Source organism: Esox lucius, chromosome 7 (assembly GCF_011004845.1).
Source record: "Esox lucius isolate fEsoLuc1 chromosome 7, fEsoLuc1.pri, whole genome shotgun sequence".
In the NCBI taxonomy this organism is placed as follows: domain Eukaryota; kingdom Metazoa; phylum Chordata; class Actinopteri; order Esociformes; family Esocidae; genus Esox; species Esox lucius.
In genome coordinates this window covers 6,159,968-6,182,521 of record NC_047575.1, presented here as the reverse complement: position 1 = coordinate 6,182,521, position 22,554 = coordinate 6,159,968, and the positions used below count along the sequence as shown (strand labels likewise).

Here is a 22,554-nt window from a genome sequence, read left to right as displayed (position 1 = left end):
AGGTAGGTACTGCCAAAAGATTAAGCGTACACATTGTTAGGATCGTAATAAAATACATTAATAAATTGATATGATCGTAAAAAAAGTCTAACGTAAAACATGAAACATAAGCGTGAAATTAGATCTGTGAACGTACAAACACACTTTTATGACTTTTTACATGCGTTAGATTCCTACTTTACGACTCCATTTATTTGTTCAGCAATACTTTTTCTACATAAAAACTTTTGTCAGTAATCTGGCATCTGCAAAGATATGACCCGAACGTAGCTCTTCAAAACAGTAAAGCTAGCAAGTTGGATCGCTAGCCCAGTGCTGTACTAATGGGTTGCGAATACTGATTTTATGTTCAAAATAAAAGGCCATGGCTATTTCTTTAGACTAGGCTATCATGTGTTTAGTTATTAAGTGAAATGCTTGTGTGTGAAAATGACAAGGACACATAAACGTATGCACAAATAAAGAACAGTTGGATTGCACACATTTAAATAAGTTTTCACTATGCATGCATGAAAAGAGAAGAGACTTTTACATTTAAATCTTGCAGATACCTATTTCCGGCTTACCTAATTTCCCTATTCTTTACATTGCTTATGCTTGTTATATTAGCACTCCTCCCTGAAAGTATTTTTTTGTGAGGATGAGATAAAAGTTCAAAAACTCCAGATCGCTATGTTGTTCCGAATTTTAACTAGATTTGTACAAGCAAAACATTATTCCGTCATCGTAACAGCATGTTTGTACTTTCACAGATCTAATTTCACGCTTAAGTTTCATGTTTTACGTATTACTTTTTTTTACGATCATACCAATTTTCCTATGGATTTTCTTACGACCCCAAAAATACGTACATTTTACTTTTTGGCAGATATCTAACTCCATGAATGTCTAACTTTTTTTGTCCTTATACCAAACTTTTTCTTAGAAGAACATGCATATTATTTTGTTGATACACTAACTACAACATTAATAGTCCATATTTCAGAAAATGTATTGTGCAAACATATCACGTTTGACAGCCTGTAATGTAATATCCCTCTAAAATTAAAAGCTTGGAGTTTATTACAATTCTAAATAGTTAAGAAAGTATTGATAGACTCATTCAACAATGAGACCAATGACTGAGATCGCGTCAACAGGTTGGGGACTTACACCGACTGATTGATGAGCTTCGATCGGCTTTTAGAACAGGACTTTTGTAGCTACTTTCTTCTGGACCACGGGCAATACAGTCTATTTTTCCAGATTATAGGACCACGGACCAAAATGGACACCAAATAGCAGGATTTTATTTAAGTTGAAAGCCTGGTCATTTGTCTCCAGTAAGAACGATTTATTGATTTGTAGTGTTTAATACCATAACTGAAAATGGATTGTAATAAAGTTCATGTTATGTAACCTGCCTTCACAATCTTAGTTGAGAGAGGCACACTTTCCCGTCAAGTTCAACACTGGTAAATGCAAACATTTGCGTCAAATCTGGCGTACCGCACGATACGTGAGCCCCCTGGTCTGGGTATTGTTTTGGCTCACCGCTGGAGGGAAGTACACGACCACCTCAGCAGATTCCTGTCCTTGTCCAAGGTGCTGAAATAGCCAATTATCATGATTATTATAATCGTTAGTAAAACCGTATAGCGACAATAGTATATACATTGTCATAAGTATTGAAAACGTTGCCCATTTTACACCTTTGAACTGTACCAGCTATTTCATTAAGGATTGCACAAGTCAGTAGAGTTGCAAAAGAAAAATTAATCTGGAAAATATTTTCCTAAATCAAATTAATATTACACAGTACACCTATACTTTTTCCATGCATTTCTAACTAAAAGTCAAGGGCAAGCACGCGCTCGCTCAGCTCCTCCGCGGGTCGATACCGGGATAGGAAGAGGGAAGAAGGTGGGGGTTTCCGCATTTCATGCCCAATACTGCGCTCTGCACAACGCCCGTTCCGGTGAGGAACCTTCACGATGCTTTGTTATGGATACGGCCGTGGAGTCGCCACGGTTCGATACCGACCAATCAGAGCTGGTCGCTATTTGTTTTTTTAGAAATTACATCGCATCTCGGTGACAGCCGCACAACTACGTGATTACGAAAATGGTCAGAAACTACGACGGAGGACATCGGGTCAGTGTGGTTGTTCTAGCAATGTGATAATGTGCAGCCTAGTTGAGCGGCCTCGCCAGTATCTTCGTTTGTTGGATCAGAGGTCTATGAACAATCTCAGGGAATGCTGTGAAATGGAAGTCGTTTTGCCCTCCTGAGTTCTGAAAACGCGGTTTGATCCTCGATCACGTCACCACGGTAAGAATAAGCGTGTTATATCGTAACGTTGTTAATTAATCAGATTGTGAATGCCCGTAGACTGTGTGAAATTGGGACTCAGGCCAAAGCCTCATTTGGGTGCTGTCGCATATAACTCAGTAAGTACTTGTCATTTATATGCTCCAACACTGAGCTACAGTGAGCATTTTTAAAGGAAGGTGAGATTTTCCATTTATAATCATAATTAATCACACAGAGCATTCAGGACATAGCAAACCTCAATAAACTTTCAATGTTCCTTTTGCCCTTTCCCACCTTCAACTTTTATTGAAGTTGTCTCATGCCAAACATACTCCTTGTACATCTAGAACTGTAGCCTACACAGCAGTTTCAGAAAATGAGTGCTGACTTCTAATCAGTTTTGCAATGCAGATAACAGTGAATTTAAGGACATAGACAAAGGGGAGACCTAATCACAGATTGGCACCATGATGCTTGCACGTGGTCAGTGCCAGAGATAAATTGCTTGTCTGTTTCCTTTTCATCTCTCCATAGCTCCTCCCTGGCAGCTGCAGAGTCTGTGCAGAGGGTGTGATTACCATGGAGACAGTGAGGTTGGAGCAGCAGGTGGCTAGCGCTGAGAGGGGTGTGGCCTTTCTGAAACAGGAACACCTGGCCATGCTGACCGGCCTGCAGCTGGAGATCAGAAAACTGAGGAGGCGTTGCCAGGGTCAGTCTCACACCCACACACACACACATCCGTACACCCATGCATACACATCGGGGTGACAGGGTGGATTGGTGGTCAAGGAAAGGTTGCTGATTCAAATCCCCAAACGACAAGGTGTCCCTGCGGTTAACATGAATTGCTCCTAGGTCGTTACTATTAATTAATAATATGTTCTTAGCATAAATATCTGGTAAAATAACAGTAAACCACACATTGGTTTACTTCCTTATACACACACACACATCCTTCTAGACATTCAAATACATTTCTCCCTGTCTTCAACTGGTCTCCATACAGTGTCTCTCTTTCCTTGCAGAACTGTGCTGTGAGCTGGACACCAGGTACCCTGACAGAGCCAAAGACGGTGAGAAATAAAGACACAAATGAAACCACAATCATTTGGAGAGAACACTACAAGACAGATATACCAAAATCTTGAAAGTGAAAGAAACAACTTGACAGGAAAATATATAATGCAAATAATGCATGCATAACTGAATTGGGACAATACCCGGTAATCCTCAAAATCCAGAAAAAGAGCTGTTAAATATCACACTAAGAAATCAACATTCAGACATTCTGTAGCATAGCCCTCATCTACACAGAGATGAACCTGGAGAAGATACTCCTTAGCCAGCTAGTCCTGGGGCTCTGTACATCAAACCAAACAGACCCCACAGAGTCCCAGGAGAGAAGCAAAGTCAGACCCAACCAAATGATGAGAATACAAAAAGAACTAGAGAGCTAGATCTAGAGTGGACATGGGAGGAAGGAATCAACCAAGAAATAAAACAAATTAGCATGACATTTCACTGAAAAGAGTTTACACAGTGGCAGAATTCCTGACCACTGTAATGGACCCAAAGTTAAGGAAAACCTTGACTATGTACAGATTCAGTGTTAAAAGAGGCCGCCATAGGCAGACCTGAAGGAGCGAGACAAATTTAAAAAAAAGAAACAGAGAGGAGAAAGTAGGGTAAACCGAGACGCTAAAAGAAATATTAACAGCTGGACAGAAATAGATGAGGTAGAGGTCAGTCAGTTAGCTGTTCTTAACTGATGTGTGTTTGCATGACTTTCTCAGAGAAAGAAGCAGAGTTGGCTGCCCGTTGCCTGGCTGCGGAGCGACTCTTGGCCGAGCAGCAGTGTATGTTGGGAGTGGCTTGCATGAAGCTGCGTCAGCGGCAGGCACGGGCAGCAGCTTTGGGGAGGAGCCTTAAGCAGGAAGAACGCCACTTCCTGGATGAGCTGAAACGCCGTGGCCACAAGATCACCTCTCTGAGCCGCGAGCTGCAGCGTCAAAACTTTACCACCACTGCACTCTGCCAAGAGCTGCATGCTGCACAGCTCCTTCTCTACAAGCAGAGCCGAGGAGAGGCAGGACAGGCGAGGGAGGAGGTGAGGGCAGAAACAGAGGATGGAGAAACAGGGGAGGGAGAAACAGGGGAGGGAGAAACTGAGGAGGGAGAAAGAGAGGAGGGGGTGGCCACACCGCTCAGACTGTACCAGCAAAACCAGGGAGAGGGAGATGAAAATGGAGAAGATGAAGAGGAAGAAGATGAGGATGAGGAGGATGACGAGGACTGGCTTCTGTCCCCGCCTCCTCCATCCTCTCCCAGCCAGTTGGAGGGCAGACGCAGAGTGAGGGACGAGTGGGTCCGTGCGTGCGTTCCTCAGGAGGTGGTGACCTCCCCTCGGAGGGCGTGCCCCATGCCCGACCCTGCCTTTTTCCTCTACCCACTCAGACAACGGCTTCTGCCATGGAACAGACCAATCAGAGTTCAGGAACGGGAAGGTGGAGCAGACAGGAGGGGAGGAGGAGAGAGAGTGGACATGGGTGGAGTTGATGGAGAGACGGCACTGTGATGGGGGATTTGTCGGAAGGATGGTTTAGATTGAGGAGGAAGAGGAAAGTGGGAGACTGGGAGGAATGGTGGGGAGGAAATGAAAAACAGCTCTAGGAAGGCCCAATGAAGGAGAGTTCTATGAGGGAGGACATCTGGTTGGTCCATTAGCTGATTGACTGTTCAGTGGAGGAAAAACTGACAGGAATGAGAGGGAGAAATGGGAGAAGGAGAGGAAAGGGAAAGAAAGCAAGCAAGACCCTGTTCTAATATTTCCTTGGCCCATCCCCCTCAGATTTGAGGAACACTTGCTTCTAGGACTGAACCAAACTCATGAAAGTCAACATTTGTCTAGAATGGAAGTGTATCAATGACACAAGAACTGCTTTCTGTTTCCACCATGGTTGTCACACACCAGTCATTCTGTGTTTTGGCATATGCTGTATGTGTATCCACATTTCTGAAGTGAAAGATGAGAACCATGTTGGTTTATTTTTAGCTTATGTCTGATCATTTGACATTCATCTAAGTTTTAAAACCAGTGTTGTTGCTGTAACATTAAAGTTATGCAGCGATTTCTGGAAATGGCACGGTTGTTTATGCAAAGGTTATGAAGTGTCACTAAATGAACAACATATTCAGATTATTGAGATAACAGGTTCAACTTCAGCTTTTTTTCAGCCATAGCCAAGAATAAAGTCACAAAAACGGGTACTTATCTATTTAATGTATAAACTGTCTGGGATTCAATCTGAAAGGCATTATAGAGCAGAAGCCTGGATAGCAGATGATGTGCCTCTTAGCAATTTCACTGCCGTTTACGGAGATGGGGGTGCATGGCAAAACCTGTGGTTGACGGCTCTAGCACACACTTCTAAGTTGTCTAGTGTGCTGCTCTATAACGTGCCTTGGATTAAAATTTGCGTCTTTATATGATGGAAACGGTGCGTTATCCGTCCATCAAGTTGCATTAGATAGAGTTTAGCAGAAGAGTTGACACTTAGATTGTTCACTGGACGCGTTTTATTTATTCATATATTAAACCCAATTACAGTGAGTTCAGGAGTGATTTTCTTAGTGCCTCGAACATTTTAGAAATTGCGCTTTTTTAGAGATGTATTCTGTGATTTCTGGCCACTAGTTGTAAAAGTTGAGCCAAAACGGGTATATGAAAATTGTCTACTATGTCATGTATATGTTCCGCTATGAGCCCCATGTCATCAACACCCGATATAAAACTTGAAATTCCATGGTTAACTGAGTTATGATATTGATTAGATTAGATTATGCACACACTATATTAAGAATATATTACACATCCAGACCAAAATGGAAGGTTACATTATTTTTGTTATTCAGTGAAGTCCCTGATTGCATCTTTAATATTACTTTATGCTCACAACTCACTGCGCAGTGCATCTTATTCAACAATGGGTTTGGTTTACTGTGTTGCAGACAGACATAGCTTTACTGTATCTCTGTAGCCTTCTGTAGTCAGGTTTTAACAAATATTGTTGGCAGACAATGTTGAAACGCTGTATTTGTAAATTAACTTATCATATTGCACTTTATTAAACTCATTTGCTTGGCAAAAGGCCAAACGACAGTGTTCTAGGTTTCTGCATCAACATATTCATTGGTTACATTGTGTCCAACAGAATATTTATACTAGCTTAATACTCATGTTGGAAGCCTCGTCAACAGTTTCAACAGTCGGGCTTGAGTCCAAGACCGTTATACACAGTCCTCATTGAAACAATATGAACCCTACAGGGATGGTCATTCTTTTTTTAATAAAATATTACAATTATCTATATTGAAAACCCAATTGGTAATTATTGGTATCAAAGATATTCCAAATAAAGGACACAAACAAAAACATGATATATATATTTATTGTTTATTGAAGAAAATCGGTTTATTTAACAAACATTCTGATTTCATGTGTGCCAAAACGTGAACCCATTGGCATCTCCTTTAGCAGCAATAACTTGGAGTAAATGCTTACTATAGCCACTAACCAGTCTCTGACATCTTTTTTGGAGGATTTTTTGCCACTTTTTACCAAACCAAACAGTTACATTTTGGACTCATCTGTTCAGAGAATGGACTTCCTTAAAGTATCAGGGACTTATTCATACCCGGGACAGCAAGTGGGGTCATTTTTATATCTGGTGCAGAAGAAACGTCAGGACATCACTGAGAAAGGGTCTCAACCCTCTCATCTGGGACAGCTGATCGTTCCATGTATTTTATATATTCCAGAGCTAACCCACCTGATTCAATGTAACTAATTATTAAGCCCTTGACTAACTGAATACAATTTTAAAAATGCATTAAATATTATTCCTCTCGTGCTTTTTTGACAACAGGTAAATAAATTAAAAGCAAATGCATGCTTATTCGATCAGAGAGTTCAAGGCTAAAACAACTTTATGAAAACTATGGACTTCTCCAGGTAGGATTTTGAGAACCAATGTCACAGGGTTAGAGTAGTGTACCTCCAACACTGAGGAGTTCATACCAGCAAAAGCCACAAGATGGCCTCAGTCCCAGACTGGCACTGTATGAGAATGTGTGCTTTACCTTTAAATGTGATTCCCAACTCTTATGTTGACATGTATGCTATATCAACAACAATTAAATAAAAAATTTAAAGAGATAGACAAAGTTCTACATGAGGAATAAATGAATACTTTGTAGACTGCACACACTCAGTAAATGGTAAAGGTCCCAAGGACGTGTAGGGGACTAACACACAACATCATGACGTTATGGGGGACTTCCAAATTGCACATTTTTGTTTGCAATAAGCACAGCTTTGCACATCAAAGAAAGCTGCACATGAATGGATCCATATTCCGACCAGTTAAACGGAAAAAGGAAAGTTAATGATCATCAATTGTCTTCAATAGCAATTTCTTACACTATTGATGTCTTCTTTACCTAGTCAGATGCATTGAATAAGGTGTGAGGATGTCAACTCATTTATCTATAAATGGATATGTACCACCTACAAATGCGTTTTGGTCTCTTGCTCTCTTGCAGCAGTCCCATTCCAGAATGTTCCCACCATTCTTTTACAACTGCTGCTCAGAATGTTAATGTCACTGCAGCGCTACCATGGCAACCGCTTGAACTACAGCCCGCGTCTTCATGGTTGTTGTCTTTGTGTGTCTGTGTGCGTGTGTGTATTAGGAATTCTTTGTGTTAGTCCGGACCGTGAAATACAGATCATGGTCTTTCTGTTTTACCAGAAGGACCCAATATGGGCTGTCCTGCTGCTATTTAAAACAATTGTTAGCTGCAATCTATATCTGTCTCTCCCATTTTCTTCCCCTGTCCATCCCTTTTACAGATATAGGGTGTATGGAGCTCGTGCAGGAGTGTACAGGAAGTGGCATCATAGCTCTGCTTTGGACCAGTAGCCCTCGTGAGACGTCGCCCTCATGTGGAGCTAGACTGGTATCTATGACTGGTATCTATGATTGGTATCTAGACTGGTATCTATGACTGGTATCTATGACTGGTGTCTATGACTGGTATCTAGACTGGGGTCTATGAATGGTATTTATGAGTGTTTGGTTTGTCCTGATTGGAATCAGCGGAGACATGATCTACTCTCTCATGCACACAAACACATACATTTAGAGAGAGAGCGTGAAGGGCAGTGGAGGACAGAGCTTGGATCTGCAGCAGGAGATGGGAGTCACTAGTAGCCTGTGAAACTGAAGTGTCATGTTATAGCAAGGAGAGGAGCACAGGGAGAAGAGATTGAGTAGCAGAACTCTCTCTCTCTCTCTCTCTGAACCAGCCAGTGAAATCTGGACAGATTATTCTTTTCTGCTGGGACCCTGCTAGGACTTATCCCTTGATGTTTAAACAACAATTTGAACTCATTAATTTCTGCCTCACTCCTTTATTTTTGTTTTTGTACAGGTAAGTGTCAGTAGAAATTGCATAGTAATGGTGAAATTACCTTTTTTATTGTATTGAAGTACCAAGGACTGTTATGTTGTGAAGCTGTTGTTTGGTTGTTTGTCTGAAGTTTGGGGCAAAAGAAAAGACAAAACATTTAAATCTTTCCTCTCTCAACCTCAGGTCAGCTGTCCGTTATCCACACTCTTGGATTTCATCATCATTCCATGGCCATCATTTTCCGCTGGTCCGTGGTAGTTTGACCATCTCCAGGATAACGAGACACATAGGATCCGGTAATATTTCAGTTTATGGTAGTTGGATTATCTCAGCATGCCCTGCTCACTGAGCAGAACAGACTTTCTGTGATGTTGACAGCTGTCATCTGAACTAGACATGAAGATCCTCTGAGGTTTGTTTTGGGTTCTTCCCTCTCTTCGTTCACTCCACTTAGCAACTCTACTGAGTTTATACTTGTCAATGTCTCCTTAGACCAGGCTCTGAAATAATTGCTGCCTGCTAAATTTGAACATTTTATCAACTTATTATTATCTAGTGCATTTAAGATTTAATTTGAATATATTTCACTGTAACCTCATACCACTATATTGTCTTTCCTACTGAGGAGAAAATGCACAAGATTGTTCTTAATAACCACCATACAACAACAAACAGCTTATTTTCCTTTCCCTGTTGAACTTATGTGACCTTCAATCTTTATCCCAGACAGATATCTACTATCGCACTGTGTGGCTAAAAGCATTATGGGAAATATAGTAAATTGCTGTCAGACGCTTAGGCGCTACATTCAGCATAAACAGGAAGAGCAGGAAGTGGAAGAGGAGAGATCTCCCCTGCTATCAAAGGAGGGGAGCGAGTGCGACTCTCCGACCCCACCAGACCTGGACAATGATCTGAAAGTACTGATGACAAACTCCGTCCTAGAGAGAGACCACTTCCTGTTCCCAGACATTGTTTTGAGCAGCAACATAGGAGTTGGCATGGCAACGATGGGACCAACAGAGTATCTCCTGGTGATGGATGGAGAGGAGGAAAACAGACGAAGGGAGTACGACAGAAGGGATGATGGGACAGCCAAAAGACCAGAGGGGGAGGTTAAGAGAAGGCAACAACTATGCGCTACTGCTCAGACACAGACAGATGCAGAGACTCAAGTGTGGATGGAGGTACAGACACAGACAGAAGTACAGACAGTGGAGACACAGACAAGGACAGAGACAGACCATTACATAGTTATACAAACAGAAAAACAGACAGGAGTACAGACACAATCCCAGAGAGATATGCTGGCAGTGAAACTGACAGACACTGAGTTATGGACAGACATTGAAATCCAGACAAAGACTAAAATACTGACAGAAATACAGACACAGACAGAACAGAACCCTGGACAGATGGAACAAAGTACAGTCGCAATGGAATTCAGCAACATCAAAATGGAACATTACAGCGGACAGACAGAACAGATCACCGTCTGCATGGAACAAAACACTGTCCAGACCGAACAGTACATTGACCAGCCTGAACAGAACACCATCCAGATGGAATATAACACTTTCCTAACAGAACAGATCAATAGAGAGACAGAACACAACATTGAACACAAAGTTCTGTATGTAAACCTGACAACAAACAGCAGTACTCAGTCAAAACAGACCACCGACCAGGTACAATGTCCTGCAAAGACAGAACAGAACTCAGTCCCAACAGAACAGAAGAATAATCAAACAGAACAGAATGAAGACGAGAAAGAACTAAATTTAGACAAGACAAAAAAGCTGACAAAGAATGATTTGGATATTAAGAAGATAGAAGAGAGTCCAGGCCAGATAGACCTGAATGCTGTGCAGGCAGAGCGGAAGGTTGACCCGGTTGAAAAGGAAGAGCTGGGGTCTGAGAAAGAGGAGATTGGAGATCAAAGGGCAGAGTTGGCTGTGTTACAGGTGGAGAAGGACGAGGCCCGGGTGGAGGGCGGCGTGGCCAAGGCGGATCAAAGGGCAGAGCTGGCTGTGATACAGGTGGAGAAGGACGAGGCCCGGGTGGAGGAGGGCGTGGCCAAGGTGGATCCAGGTGTGGAACAAAGGGAACTGGCATTTGTCCAGCTGGAAGATGGAATGAAACAGAAGAACGTGACTCTATTTGTGGTGGACAAGCTTTTCCTGGCTCCTCCACACTTACCAGGTTGGTGTGCATATGTAAATAGAGGCAAAACCTTTTCTTGTTTAACGACGTGTTCATGGGAAGTGGAGATGTACCAGCAACAACTGGGTAAAGTCCACTGGAACAGCTCTCCAACTAGTAATTATTAGTCATCCATCATCCATGACCACAAAGTGACCTGCAAGCCGAACTGTTTCTGTCATCCATGAGATCTGACTTCGCTAACAGGCTGACCTACTAAGACAATGACCTTGACAACTGCATTATCTGCAGTTACATGTATTAATATCATATTTAAACTCTTGTTCAAGCTGTTTATGAGAATATTAGCTATACTTTAAGTTTAGGGTGTACACATCTTGTTGGCTGTCAGAAATTGCAATTCTCAGTTTCTTGAAAGCATCTCTTTTGTTCACCATCTTCCTCCTGCGTCATTCTCATCCAACATTCCCCTCATTCTTTCTCTCTCCTATTGTCCCCATCATTCAGTAGGGCACCCCAGTCTCAGCCAGAAGGTGGAGGACAAGGCGGAGGAGGAGGGGCCTGGGGCAGATCAGGTGGAGACGCTCAGCCTCCAGGAAGTGATCAATCGTCAGGAAGCGGGGTTTACTGTCAGAATCCAAGCACCTGGATCAGAGACCTTCAAACTGCAGGTACATGTAGCAACTCCATTTCTTACTCTTTTTTGCGCTCCTCTTTCACTTCCAATCTTTCGTCTCCATCTCTCTCACTTCGTCTCTCTCACTCTGTCTCTCTCACTCTGTCTCTCTCACTCCATATCTCTCACTCCGTCTCTCCAGGTGTCCGTTCAGATGTTGGTGGCAGAACTGCAGCAGGTGTTGATGGACCATGAAGTGACTTGCCACCGCACCTGTTTCTCCCTGCAGTTAGACGGCAAGGCACTGGACAGCCTCACAGAGCTACAATCCGTCCAGGACCTGCAAGAGGGGGCACTCATTAGGGTTGTGGAGGGTAAGAAAAACAGTCAAAACAAAGGGGCATCAAGGAAGAGGTGTCAAATGTGGGGTGTAAGGATAGCGGTTACGACAGTTAGTTTGGGCATTTTAAAGACATAAACATTTTACAGGCATGAAGGTAAACACCAGTTTGTACTGTATCTCCCAAGTGTCACCTTTCTGTTGTTATGATATACTATGTGGCAAAGATTGTTTCACACTAAGCTGTCATTGCAGAACCATATACAGTCCGTGATGCCCGTCTCCACCTGAGACACGTTCGCAATCTACTAAAGAGTCTGGACCCTACCGATGCCCACAATGGAGTCAACGGCAGCTCGCTGTCATACCTCAGCCTCTACATACAGGGAGACATGGGTAATATACAATCATTTTCTTGTTACTCAGCTTCCACACACAAGGGCACAAGGCTAATGTGTTGTTTTTCTTCTGATTCAGCTTCTACATACAAAGGGGAATATGGTTAATGTCATTTTGGTTTACCTTCTGACCACACATACCGTATGTGGGTAAGGTAGTTACATGGTGTTTGGAAGATAACGGGCAGAGAGTGCTTCTCCAATAGAATGTCATGAAAACTTCCCATGACATTGGTTGAAATCCAGGTTTTGCATTTAGCAGTACCAACTTAGCACATATTTGTCAGTACTATTGATTTGTGAAACCCTAAAACTGGTCTTTAGATTGGATATGTTTTGTAATGTTGTGTTAATCTCCTATCTCAGCCTCTGCATCTGATGACCTTCTTTAAAAGACCTTTCCTTGAGTGACAGAAGGAAATTCAGTGAAGTGCTTGCTCAATATCTGGAAGTAATCTGGGACCAAAGTCTGCCAAGAAATTTGTCGTCTTTGATTCCTTAGCAACTCTTTGGTTTTCAGCACTACAATGACCCCAAACACTCTGCAAAGGCAACTAAGACCTACTTGGAGTGGACGTCTGCAGATGGAACTCTGTTATATTGGCCACCTCAGAATTCCCATCTCAGCATAACTGCATTTGTGTGGGATCACTTTGACAAAGAAAATAATGAAAAGCAGCCAAAGTGAACTGAAGTTACTCCTGCAAAAATCCTGCATGGATTTTTCAAATGAACTGGTAAAATAAATGGCTTTAAACAGTTTTCACAGGTGGTCTAAGCCTTTTGCACTGTATTTCTCTCACTGTCAGTTGCATGACGGGTTCAAGAATTTAGATATTCTATTCCTTATCTCTCTAATGTGCCCCTATAGAGAATGTTGGTGGTAAAGGGAGGAGCGGAGAGAGAGAGTCAGTCAACCTCACCCCTCCTGACTATATCCTCCCTGGGAGTAAGGACAGACCACTCATACCTCTGCAGCCAATGAGAGAAGACTGGAAGGTATGACTGAAAGCTATGTTTGTAACACACGTTATTGCATCGGCTTGTTCCGAACAATTTATATATAACTTTATTTAATCCGGAATGTAAATTGACAACCAATTCTCATTAACAATGATGAGCCAAAGACATAAAGACTGCAAGATGTAAATACACTCAAAAACATCAAAACATTATGTACAAAGGAATAGGCACCTACAGAGGATCTAATGTCACAGAAAGTATGAATATGCTCTGTAACGTGTAAATGTCTCAACTAGAACCTAAACGATTGTCAGATTAAGGATACATGTCAGTTCTATTCTTTTTATTTACACAGTATCTGTAGCATTAATGAATACACCCCTTCTTTCTCAATTCTCTGGTTTCTGTGTGGATGTTGTTTTGAACAGCCGTGGCAATGCCTGCGGATCCTGACGGTGAGCAGCTGGAACCCTCCGCCAGGGAACAGGAAGATGCACGGAGACTTGATGTACCTTAACGCTGTTACTCTGGAGGACAGGGACCTCAGCATCACTGCCTCAACACGCGGATTCTACCTTAACCAGTACACATTCCTCCACCAAACATTCTAAAACTGTTGTTCACTATTGCTAATATTTCACAGACAAATACAACATTAACATAATGTCACTAACCTTTCCAGAATAGTGTTTTCTCAAGTTTCTAATCTCATACAGTATAGACATCTGAATCCATGTTTGTTTTGAAGATGAAGTGAAGGAAGAGAGATTACATTAAATAAAACAGCTAATCAACCTGTTTGGATTGATTAGCAAACCAGGACATATATTGCTGAGAGACGTCAATGTTCCTTAGCCAACCCACAAGAATGGAGTGGTCAGATCAGTGATCAATGAAAATAGCAGCACATCATAATCTTAAGATTTGCAGTGGCATAGACATGACCAGAACAGACTGAATACCAGAAAGAATACCGTACACCAGTGTTTCTTAATCCTGGTCCTTGGGACCCAAAGAGGTGCAGGTTTTTGTTTTTGCGCTAGCACTCAAACACTGGTTCCAAATGTTGCCCTAACCCATACCCACTTGATGGATGTAATTAACCCATCATCAAGCCTTTTATCTGAATCAGGTGCATGAGTGCTAGGTCAAAAACAAAAATGTGCACCCCTTTGGCCAGGACCAGTATTAAGAAGCACTGCCGTAGACATTAAGAAAACCAGCTAAATGTTTGGTAACCGGTTTTTCCAATGCTGCTGCTATACAGTAGTTGGTACAGTTGGGATCAGCTTGATCTCTCCTATTAAATAAAGAATGCACAATACCTGCTTTCAAAGCACTGAAAACCACTTTTGCAGGCAGACTGAAATGTTAAGAGATAGGGTTGAGGTGCTGAATTGGGATCTTCAGTTATGTAACTGTCTGTTGGTAGTCACAAAAATATGCAGGGGGCTAGGGTAAGAAGGAACTCTTGGGTGGTCTGGTCAAGTCAAACAAGCCTGAGTCTTTGTTTGCCAAGCCATTTGTTAAATGTTGTTCTTAGGATCGATTACTTCTGATTAGCCCAGATCAAATTTGAACCAGGTACTGAACCTGTATTTAAATCAGTTTATTTTGCCTGGCCAGTGGTATTATTGTTAAAACAAAAAACTTTGGGGATCAAGCTGATTCTATACCAATTTATGGAGGCCATTTCACTAACTAATTATTTCTCAAAATGGAGGGAGAACAGAACAACAAACCAAATTGACCTGTTTTGGTCTCAGGTCAACAGCCTTCAACTTCAACCCCAAGCCTGCAACTCCTAAGATCCTTTGCCATTCGCTGGTGGACCTTCTGTGTCAGGTTAGCCCTGCTTTCAAGAAGAACTTCAGCACTTTGCAGAAGAAGAGGTAAGTCATCACTTCCTGTGGTATATCAATAGTCTAAAATGGCAGGTCGTCTACCATATATTACAATTATTAAGCTGACTAGATGAAATTAAATCCCCGGTATTCTGAAGACACAGGGCGAGAAAGGCTCATGTTTACTGACAGTACCTCCTCTCCTGTTGCCAGGGTACTGCGACACCCCTATGAGAGGATAGCCACACCCTTCCAAGTGTACTGCTGGACCGCCCCTTTGAGAGACCACGCCCTTGACTGTATCAGAGCCGAAGAGACACACACCAGCCGCATGGGTCAGGATGAACAAACACCCGGACAGGTGACAGACTCACAGAGCAGCACACTTAAACACACACGCAGAGAAACACACATTGACCTATGAGACCAAAACAAATTCATTTCACTTACATACACAGAACACTTTACAAACATAGACATGTTAAGGGGGCAATCACTTTTCATCTCCATATGAAATATTTGACAATTAATCGTGGTACAGAATCGGGATTGGAATGATGAACTGCAGTCGAGTAGGGAACTCCCCAGGCGGAACCTTCCGGAGCGTCTACACAGAGAGAGGATGCTATTCAAGGTGAGACCACCCCCACCTACCCTAAGCAAGCTCCTTCTTGTGCAGGTTAGGTCTACAATGTTGATTATCCATGACTTGCTAGTTACCAACATTTCTGCCATTTTGTCCCATTCTGGAACTCTGAGGGATTATAATTGAATATCTGAGTGGACAACATATTTGATTATGAGAAACACACACCCATTCCACAATAATCCGCTGTACTCACCATCCACCTGCTCTTTCCCTCCACAGACCAACAGCGACTTTGTTGCTGCTGCGACTCTGGGTGCCATTGCGTGCGTGGACGGAAACATCATGCCGATAAACCCAGGGGAGGATCCTCGTAGTCAGATGTTCATCTGGAGCAACCTCTTCTTCAGTCTGGGCTTCGACGTGCGGGACCACTACCGCCCTCTGGGGGGCGACCACGCAGCACACACCGCCGCCACCTGTGACCTCAGAGGGGTGCAGGTCAGTCAAAAGATTTGTTACAATTCACTGCCCTTCTCCTTTTAACAGCCAATGCTTCCACTCAGTGAATGCTTTTAAATCTGCTGCCACGAAGGTGCAGATGCGCAGGTACCACAACCACCTGTGGGTTCGTGGTGTGCTTAAGTCAAAAAGGGAGGCAGACAAAATAGGAAGGGATTTTAATTTCCAATCAAAAAAGGTAATCCCTGGTCATCTGAGTGTTTGAATATCTGGAGAAGCCTTTGGCTTTATTGAAAAGATAAAGTGCTGTTGTAATATCTACCCAGCTGTGCCAGAAGAGAACTGGCCAGTCCTGGAGCCTGGGTCCCCTCAAGGTTTCTTTCTAGGTTCTTGTCTTTCTAGGACGTTTTTCCTTGCCATTGTCCTTCAACATCTTATTGCTTGCTCTCTCAGACAATTACTAATGTAAGAAAGATGTTATAAATACAATTGATTGATTTCATATTTTTAGTTCACTGAGACAAAAATAGATACCTATTCTTTGATCATTGAATTGGAATTCCAGTTGTCAATTGACTGCCTTCAAATAGAATTGAGCACAGACCTGTTGCATATTTAGCCATATTCTAACTTGCCGTTTCATATTCTGAATGGCGTTTACTTATTTGTAACAGCCAAACTCTCTCCCTCCCCCCTTTGTATATCTGTCTGTGTCAGGCTTATGCTAGGCTAGACACAGAGGGGCTATACACACTGGAACAGCCATTGTGGATTACCGTGGTTACAGGGTGACAGCTCAGACAATTGTTCCAGGAATCCTGGAAAAGGAGCAGGAACAGAGTGTTGTCTATGGATCTATAGACTATGGAAAGACTGTGCTCACACACACCAGGTAACACACTGGCACACACATCTATCCTCACATCCACACACTCTGGCAATATACAAATTTAAACAATGTGAATTGAAATTACATTTCTGTTTGTACTTACACTCCTACTACAAATCTCCATAAGGAACGTTTTTATGTTGATTCTATTAACTGTAAGTTGTTCCGGGTAAGACTAAAATAGAAAACATTTCAAATCTAGATTTTTGGAGCTGCTGGAAAGAACCTGTGAACCGTTGAGAATTCAACGACACCTGGTTCTCGACCACACCCACCTACCCATAGAACTTTGTTCCTCCACCCAGACCAAGGGCATTGTGGGTAACGACGGGCGACATTATATCATGGACCTGCTGCGCTCATTCCCTCCAGACCTCAACTTTCTATTCACAGAGGATAGGGAGGAGCTTTCTGAGGAGGGAGGGCAGCTCCTTGGTTACCCGCGACAACATCGACACGGTCTGGCCACTCTAAGGCCTGAGCTGCTGGAGGCCTTTGTACAGTACAGGTGAGGAAACTTCACAGACGACTGACAAGCATAGATAGACCTACAAAGATGGTATTGCAATTTATAACACTTAATGTGAAGCTGTGCTTGTAAAATCTTGAGAAATACTGTTACATAATCAGTGTTCAATTAAAGTAGACAGTGAATAAAGTGTCTATTTCAGTGTTGTTGTTGTTGTACTGTTGTAAAATGTCATTGTTACATTTGTGCTACAGATATGAGCTCTTTCTAAAGATGGTCTCATCAGGTTTGAAGAAACAGGAAAGAGACCCAGAGACCCAGGAAGATATAGGGGATGAAGAACTGAGCCTGACAATAGCGCCAGGCACACAGAAGGCTAAAGATGGCGTGGTAGCTGGAGGCTCCCATGGTGAGGATAGTAGAACTAGAAAGAGTTTGAAAGACCAGTAACGTTTAAAGGGGAATTTCACCATAGCTCACATACTAAATGTACTAATTAATGCTTTTAGTAGTGATAAAATGTGTTATAAAAACATCTCCTCCAAGCAAACTAAAATGAGGAAATTTGATTTTCAGGGTAGAATGAACTTCCTTACAATAACCTGATTGCATAAATGTGCACCCCCTCTTATAACTGGGGATGTGGCTGTGTTCAGAATTAACCAATCACATTCAAACTCATGTTAAATAGAAGTCATTACACATTTGCCATCATTTAAAGTGACTCTGATTAATCACAAATGAAGTTCAGCTGTTCTAGTAGGATTTTCCTGACATTTTCTTAGTTGCATCTCAGAGCAAAAGCCATGGTCCACAGAGAGCTTCCAAAGCATCAGAGGGATCTCATTATTGAAAGATCTCAGTCAGGAGAAGGGTACAAAAGATTTTCCAAAGCATTAGATATACCATGGAACACAGTGAAGACAGTCATCATCAAGTGGAGAAAATATGGCACAACAGAGACATTACCAAAGAACTGGACTTCCCTCCATAATTTATGAAAAGACGAGAAGAAAAGTGGTCATGGGGGCTTCCAAGAGGCCTACAGCAACATTAAAGGAACTGCAGGAATTTCTGGCAAGTACTGGCTGTGTGCTACATGTGACAACAATCTCCCGTATTATTTATATGAATGGGCTATGGGGTAGGGTGGCAAGACGGAAGCTTTTCTTACAACGAATTACATCAAGCCTTGCTGAAGTTTGCAAAAACAATCAAGTCTCCCAAAAGCACGTTGGAAAATGTGTTATGATCTGATGAAACCAAGGTTGGACCTTTTGGCCAAAATTCCAAAAGGTATGTTTAGTGCTGAAACAACACTACACATCACCCAAAGGACACCATACCCACAGTGAAGCATGGTGGTGGCAGCATCATGCTTTGAGGCTGTTTTTCTTAGTCAGGGTGGGGGGAATTATGAAATATCAAATACCAGGCAATTTTGGCACAAAACCTTCAGGCGTCCGTTAGAAAGCTGAAGATGAAGAGGAAGTTCACCTTTCAGCATGACAACAACCCAAAGCACACATCCAAATCCACAAAAGCATGGCTTCACCAGAAGAAGATTAACGTTTTGGAATGGCCCAGCCAGAGCCCACACCTGAATCCAACTGAACATCGGTGGGGTAATCTGAAGAGGTCTGTGCACAGGAGATGTCCTCAAAATCTGACAGATTTGGAGCGCTTTGCATAGAAGAGCGGACAAATATTGCCATGTCAAGATGTGCCATGCTAATAGACTCCTACTCAAAATGACTGAGTGCTGTAATAAAATCAAAAGGTGCTACAACAAAGTATTAGTTTAAGGGTGTGCATACTTATGCAACCAGGTTATTGTGAGGTTTTTATTAAAATAAAATTCCCCCTCAAAGATTTCAGTTTGTTTTTCGATTGAGTTGTTCATGTTATAGGTCACTTTAAAGGTGGAAAAAGTTCTGACATGATTTATTTTTGACATGATTTATACATTTTCTTGGGTGTAAACGGGTGTGTAAACTTTTTATATCTATTGTAGACAGGAAAAACTATACATGCACTTCTCAGTACCTCATTATTGTCTTTCTTAGCCTTTTCCTGTTCAATTTCGTTTTCAGATTTAAAATTGCTTCCAAAAAATATTAATATGACCTCAGTCTTGATAAATTTCAATCTGACTTTCTGGAGTATGTTGTTAAGCTTGCACATCCCGTTCCTACGCTTCTTCTGGCCAGTTATGTTTGAAACAAATCTCACTGACTAAAGAATCTGTCTCACATGATACACACTCCCAATGGTTTCCCCAGGGTTAAATTCTCCTTTAAAGTACTTGTTTACTATTGTACATTATAATGATAGGTACTTTCTCATCCTTGATTAATACTCATAAATAATAGACCAGGAAAAACTGTCATCTGTATTTATATTTTCTATTAACAGCTAACAACAAAATGTCAACTGCTGCTAGTTATGAGTGAAAATGACAGTATCTACTTTAACTTATCTTTACACCCATCAGATCTCCTCCGTAGAGATGTTTTGTCAGAGGCCTGTAAGACTGCTGGCTCAATAAATGACTCCTGCTTTGACATCCGGTTTAATCCTGACATCTGCTCTCCAGGTAAACACAGACAAACACACACATAAACACACACACACATGTGCACTCACAAACATATCAGAACAAGTACAGACACACACACCACCTTGATCCTTAGTTCTGACTTGGCTCCAAAAAACAAAAATATTGCTTTTTGAAAGTGTGGAAAACCCATGTGTGCAATTATAGATTGTTTTGTGTTCACCATAAAATCTTTATTTTATAAGAGCTAGTCTTTTTTAACTGACATAACTGGTTCATAGTTGCATATGTTGGCTTATTGGAAATCATGTATGTATAAAAAATGTATTAGTGCACGAGCCAAAATAAGTTGCATTTGTTAGTAGTAAATAACTGGGTACCAAATCAACTAATCCAGAGTGATCTTTAGGAAAGGGTTTGGATGGATCTCTAATAAATAGAGACAATAAACCTGGTCAGTTTGGTGTTACTCATACAGGTGAATGCAATGGAGAGCTCAGAAGACAACAAAAGAAGAGCACATCAGTCTGGGGAATGCTACACAACCATCTCAAAAGATGTGAGCTCCATCCGTCCACTATGGTGCAAAAACATTTCAAATGGAGAGCATTTAATATGACAGTAACTTCAGTAAGTGGGAAACCTTTCAGAATATATATATAGAGCCACAAGAAAATGCCAATCCAAGCATAACATCTGGAGATTTGCAGACCTTCAGTCATAAAGCTAAAGCTGAAGATATGTCTTCCAACAAGACAACTACCGAAAGCATTCAAGCAAATCTACCAAAGAATGGATCATGAGAAAGACCATCCAAAACACATTTTCTATGTTCAAGTCCTGACTAATCAAATCAAGATGGCGCGGCAGGACCTTAAGTGAGCAGTATATGTTATTCCTCAAACCTCACTCAATTGGCTGAGTTATGTAAGTAGGAGTGGGCATAAATCCCAAACAAAAAATGTCAGAGACTGATTCGTGGCTGTAGGTGACATTTACTCTAAGCTGTTGCTGCTAATGGAGGTGCTACAAGCAATTGTGTGAATGAGTACACATATTTTTGTTTTTGATAGATTTTGTAAAATTAACAATGAGAATGTCATATGTTTTTGTTTGTGTCCTTCAATTGGAATGTCTTCAGTAATAATTGGGGTTTACATAACGATTATTTGAGTTTATTTTTATATTTTATACAAAAATAATGACCACCCCTGTAGGGTTCAGAAACATTCAAGCAGCGCCGTATTTCTAAAATGTTCCTTACCCAAAAGCTTATTTCTCTATAGTTGTATTCAATATTGTGTTTACATCCCTGTTGGTGAGCCTTTCTCATTGGCCAAATTAATAAATTAATCTGACTGGTCTGACATCAGATAGCTCATTAAACAGCATAATCATTACACAATGCACCTTGTGCTGGGGACAATAAAAGGCCACTGAAAAGGTCTGGTTTTATCAAACAACATAATTTCACAGATGTCTCAAGATTTGAGGGAGCGTGTTATTGACATGCTGACTGTAGAAATGTCTTACAGAGCTGTTGCCAGAAAATCTAATAATTTCTCTACCTTAAGTCGCCTCAGATGTAGTTTTAGAGATTTTGGCAAAACATCCAACCATCCTCTTCAACTGCGCGATTGTCTGAGACAAGCCATCCAGTCAAGTAATTAAACTGTGGGTTTGCGCAACTAAATATTTTCTAAACATACTGTTAGATACCATCTCAGGAAGTCATCTGTATGCTTCTTGTCCTTACCAGGATCTTGACCATACTGACGTTTAGCATCAAAACCACCACCGGAGACATTGTGCTCATTACAATTGAATCACATTGAGTTTCTGGTATGGCGCTGTGTCAGTGAGCGGTTTCCTGATGTTAGTGTTGTGAATAGAGGACCCCACGGTGTCGGTGGAGCTATGGTACACAAAGTAATAAGCTAAGAAGTGTTTTATCAATGGCAATTTGAATGAACAGAGATATGCTGAAACAAGAACCTGAGGCCAATGGTAGTACCATTTGTCATGCCTCCATCGCCTCAAAGCCCAGTTCTTCCATGTTTAGGTTTCTCTCAATCAACATGTACAACACAACACCAATAACTAGCCAATAATTTTGCACACCTACTGAACAGGATTGGGACAACAGTCCACAGCCCACAATCAACAACCTGATCAATTCTATGCAAAGGGGATGTGACACAAAGCATGATTTGGTGGTCACACCAAATACAGACCGTTTCCCTGATCCAATACCCTTCCCTTTTCCCCCAAAGTATCTGTGACCAATAGATGCATATCTGTATTTCTAGTCATGTGAATTCCATAGTTGGCTGGATTGAAACGTACTGATATCCTTACATGAACCATGCGTTAGACATTCTGAAACGTGTCCTGTGTTGTGAGCTAGGTTGGTCCCGCAGTCTACGTCACTGCCTCCAGTGGACATGTGCTACCATGGTGGGTTGACATCTGACCTACTTCCAGGTGTAATACAGTTTTGGTAC

At 41.7% G+C, this 22,554-nt stretch overlaps 2 protein-coding genes across 2 annotated transcripts in view; both read left to right on the top strand.

Annotated features, from left to right (window-relative positions):
- Nucleotides 1-1,937: 1,937 nt before the first annotated feature.
- si:ch211-274p24.4 (neurofilament light polypeptide) lies at nt 1,938-5,421 on the top strand. The gene is made up of 4 exons (XM_010899661.3): nt 1,938-2,310; nt 2,827-3,001; nt 3,318-3,365; nt 4,086-5,421. Exons 2-4 carry the CDS (start codon nt 2,872-2,874, stop codon nt 4,865-4,867), a joined length of 960 nt encoding a protein of 319 aa, XP_010897963.1. The 5' UTR covers nt 1,938-2,310; nt 2,827-2,871; the 3' UTR covers nt 4,868-5,421.
- Nucleotides 5,422-8,025: 2,604 nt separating this feature from the next.
- Nucleotides 8,026-22,554, top strand: part of LOC105027531 (clustered mitochondria protein homolog) — a 36,031-nt gene continuing 21,502 nt past the window's right edge. The window contains 17 exon segments of the mRNA XM_029120677.2: nt 8,026-8,374; nt 8,947-9,059; nt 9,490-10,965; nt 11,434-11,597; nt 11,745-11,916; nt 12,138-12,278; nt 13,152-13,279; nt 13,672-13,826; nt 15,010-15,135; nt 15,301-15,448; nt 15,629-15,721; nt 15,956-16,174; nt 16,853-16,886; nt 16,889-17,027; nt 17,227-17,532; nt 17,748-17,902; nt 19,988-20,089. Of these exon segments, the coding sequence (XP_028976510.2) occupies nt 8,355-8,374; nt 8,947-9,059; nt 9,490-10,965; nt 11,434-11,597; nt 11,745-11,916; nt 12,138-12,278; nt 13,152-13,279; nt 13,672-13,826; nt 15,010-15,135; nt 15,301-15,448; nt 15,629-15,721; nt 15,956-16,174; nt 16,853-16,886; nt 16,889-17,027; nt 17,227-17,532; nt 17,748-17,902; nt 19,988-20,089 (3,691 nt within the window). The 5' untranslated portion in view covers nt 8,026-8,354.

Coding starts and splice junctions, on each gene's coding strand:
- si:ch211-274p24.4 (XM_010899661.3), top strand. CDS start 2,872: ATGGAGACAGTGAGGTTGGAGCAGCAGGTGGCTAGCGCTGAGAGGGGT. Junction 3,002..3,317: donor ACTGAGGAGGCGTTGCCAGG/GTCAGTCTCACA, acceptor CTTTCCTTGCAG/AACTGTGCTGTGAGCTGGAC. Junction 3,366..4,085: donor CCCTGACAGAGCCAAAGACG/GTGAGAAATAAA, acceptor TGACTTTCTCAG/AGAAAGAAGCAGAGTTGGCT.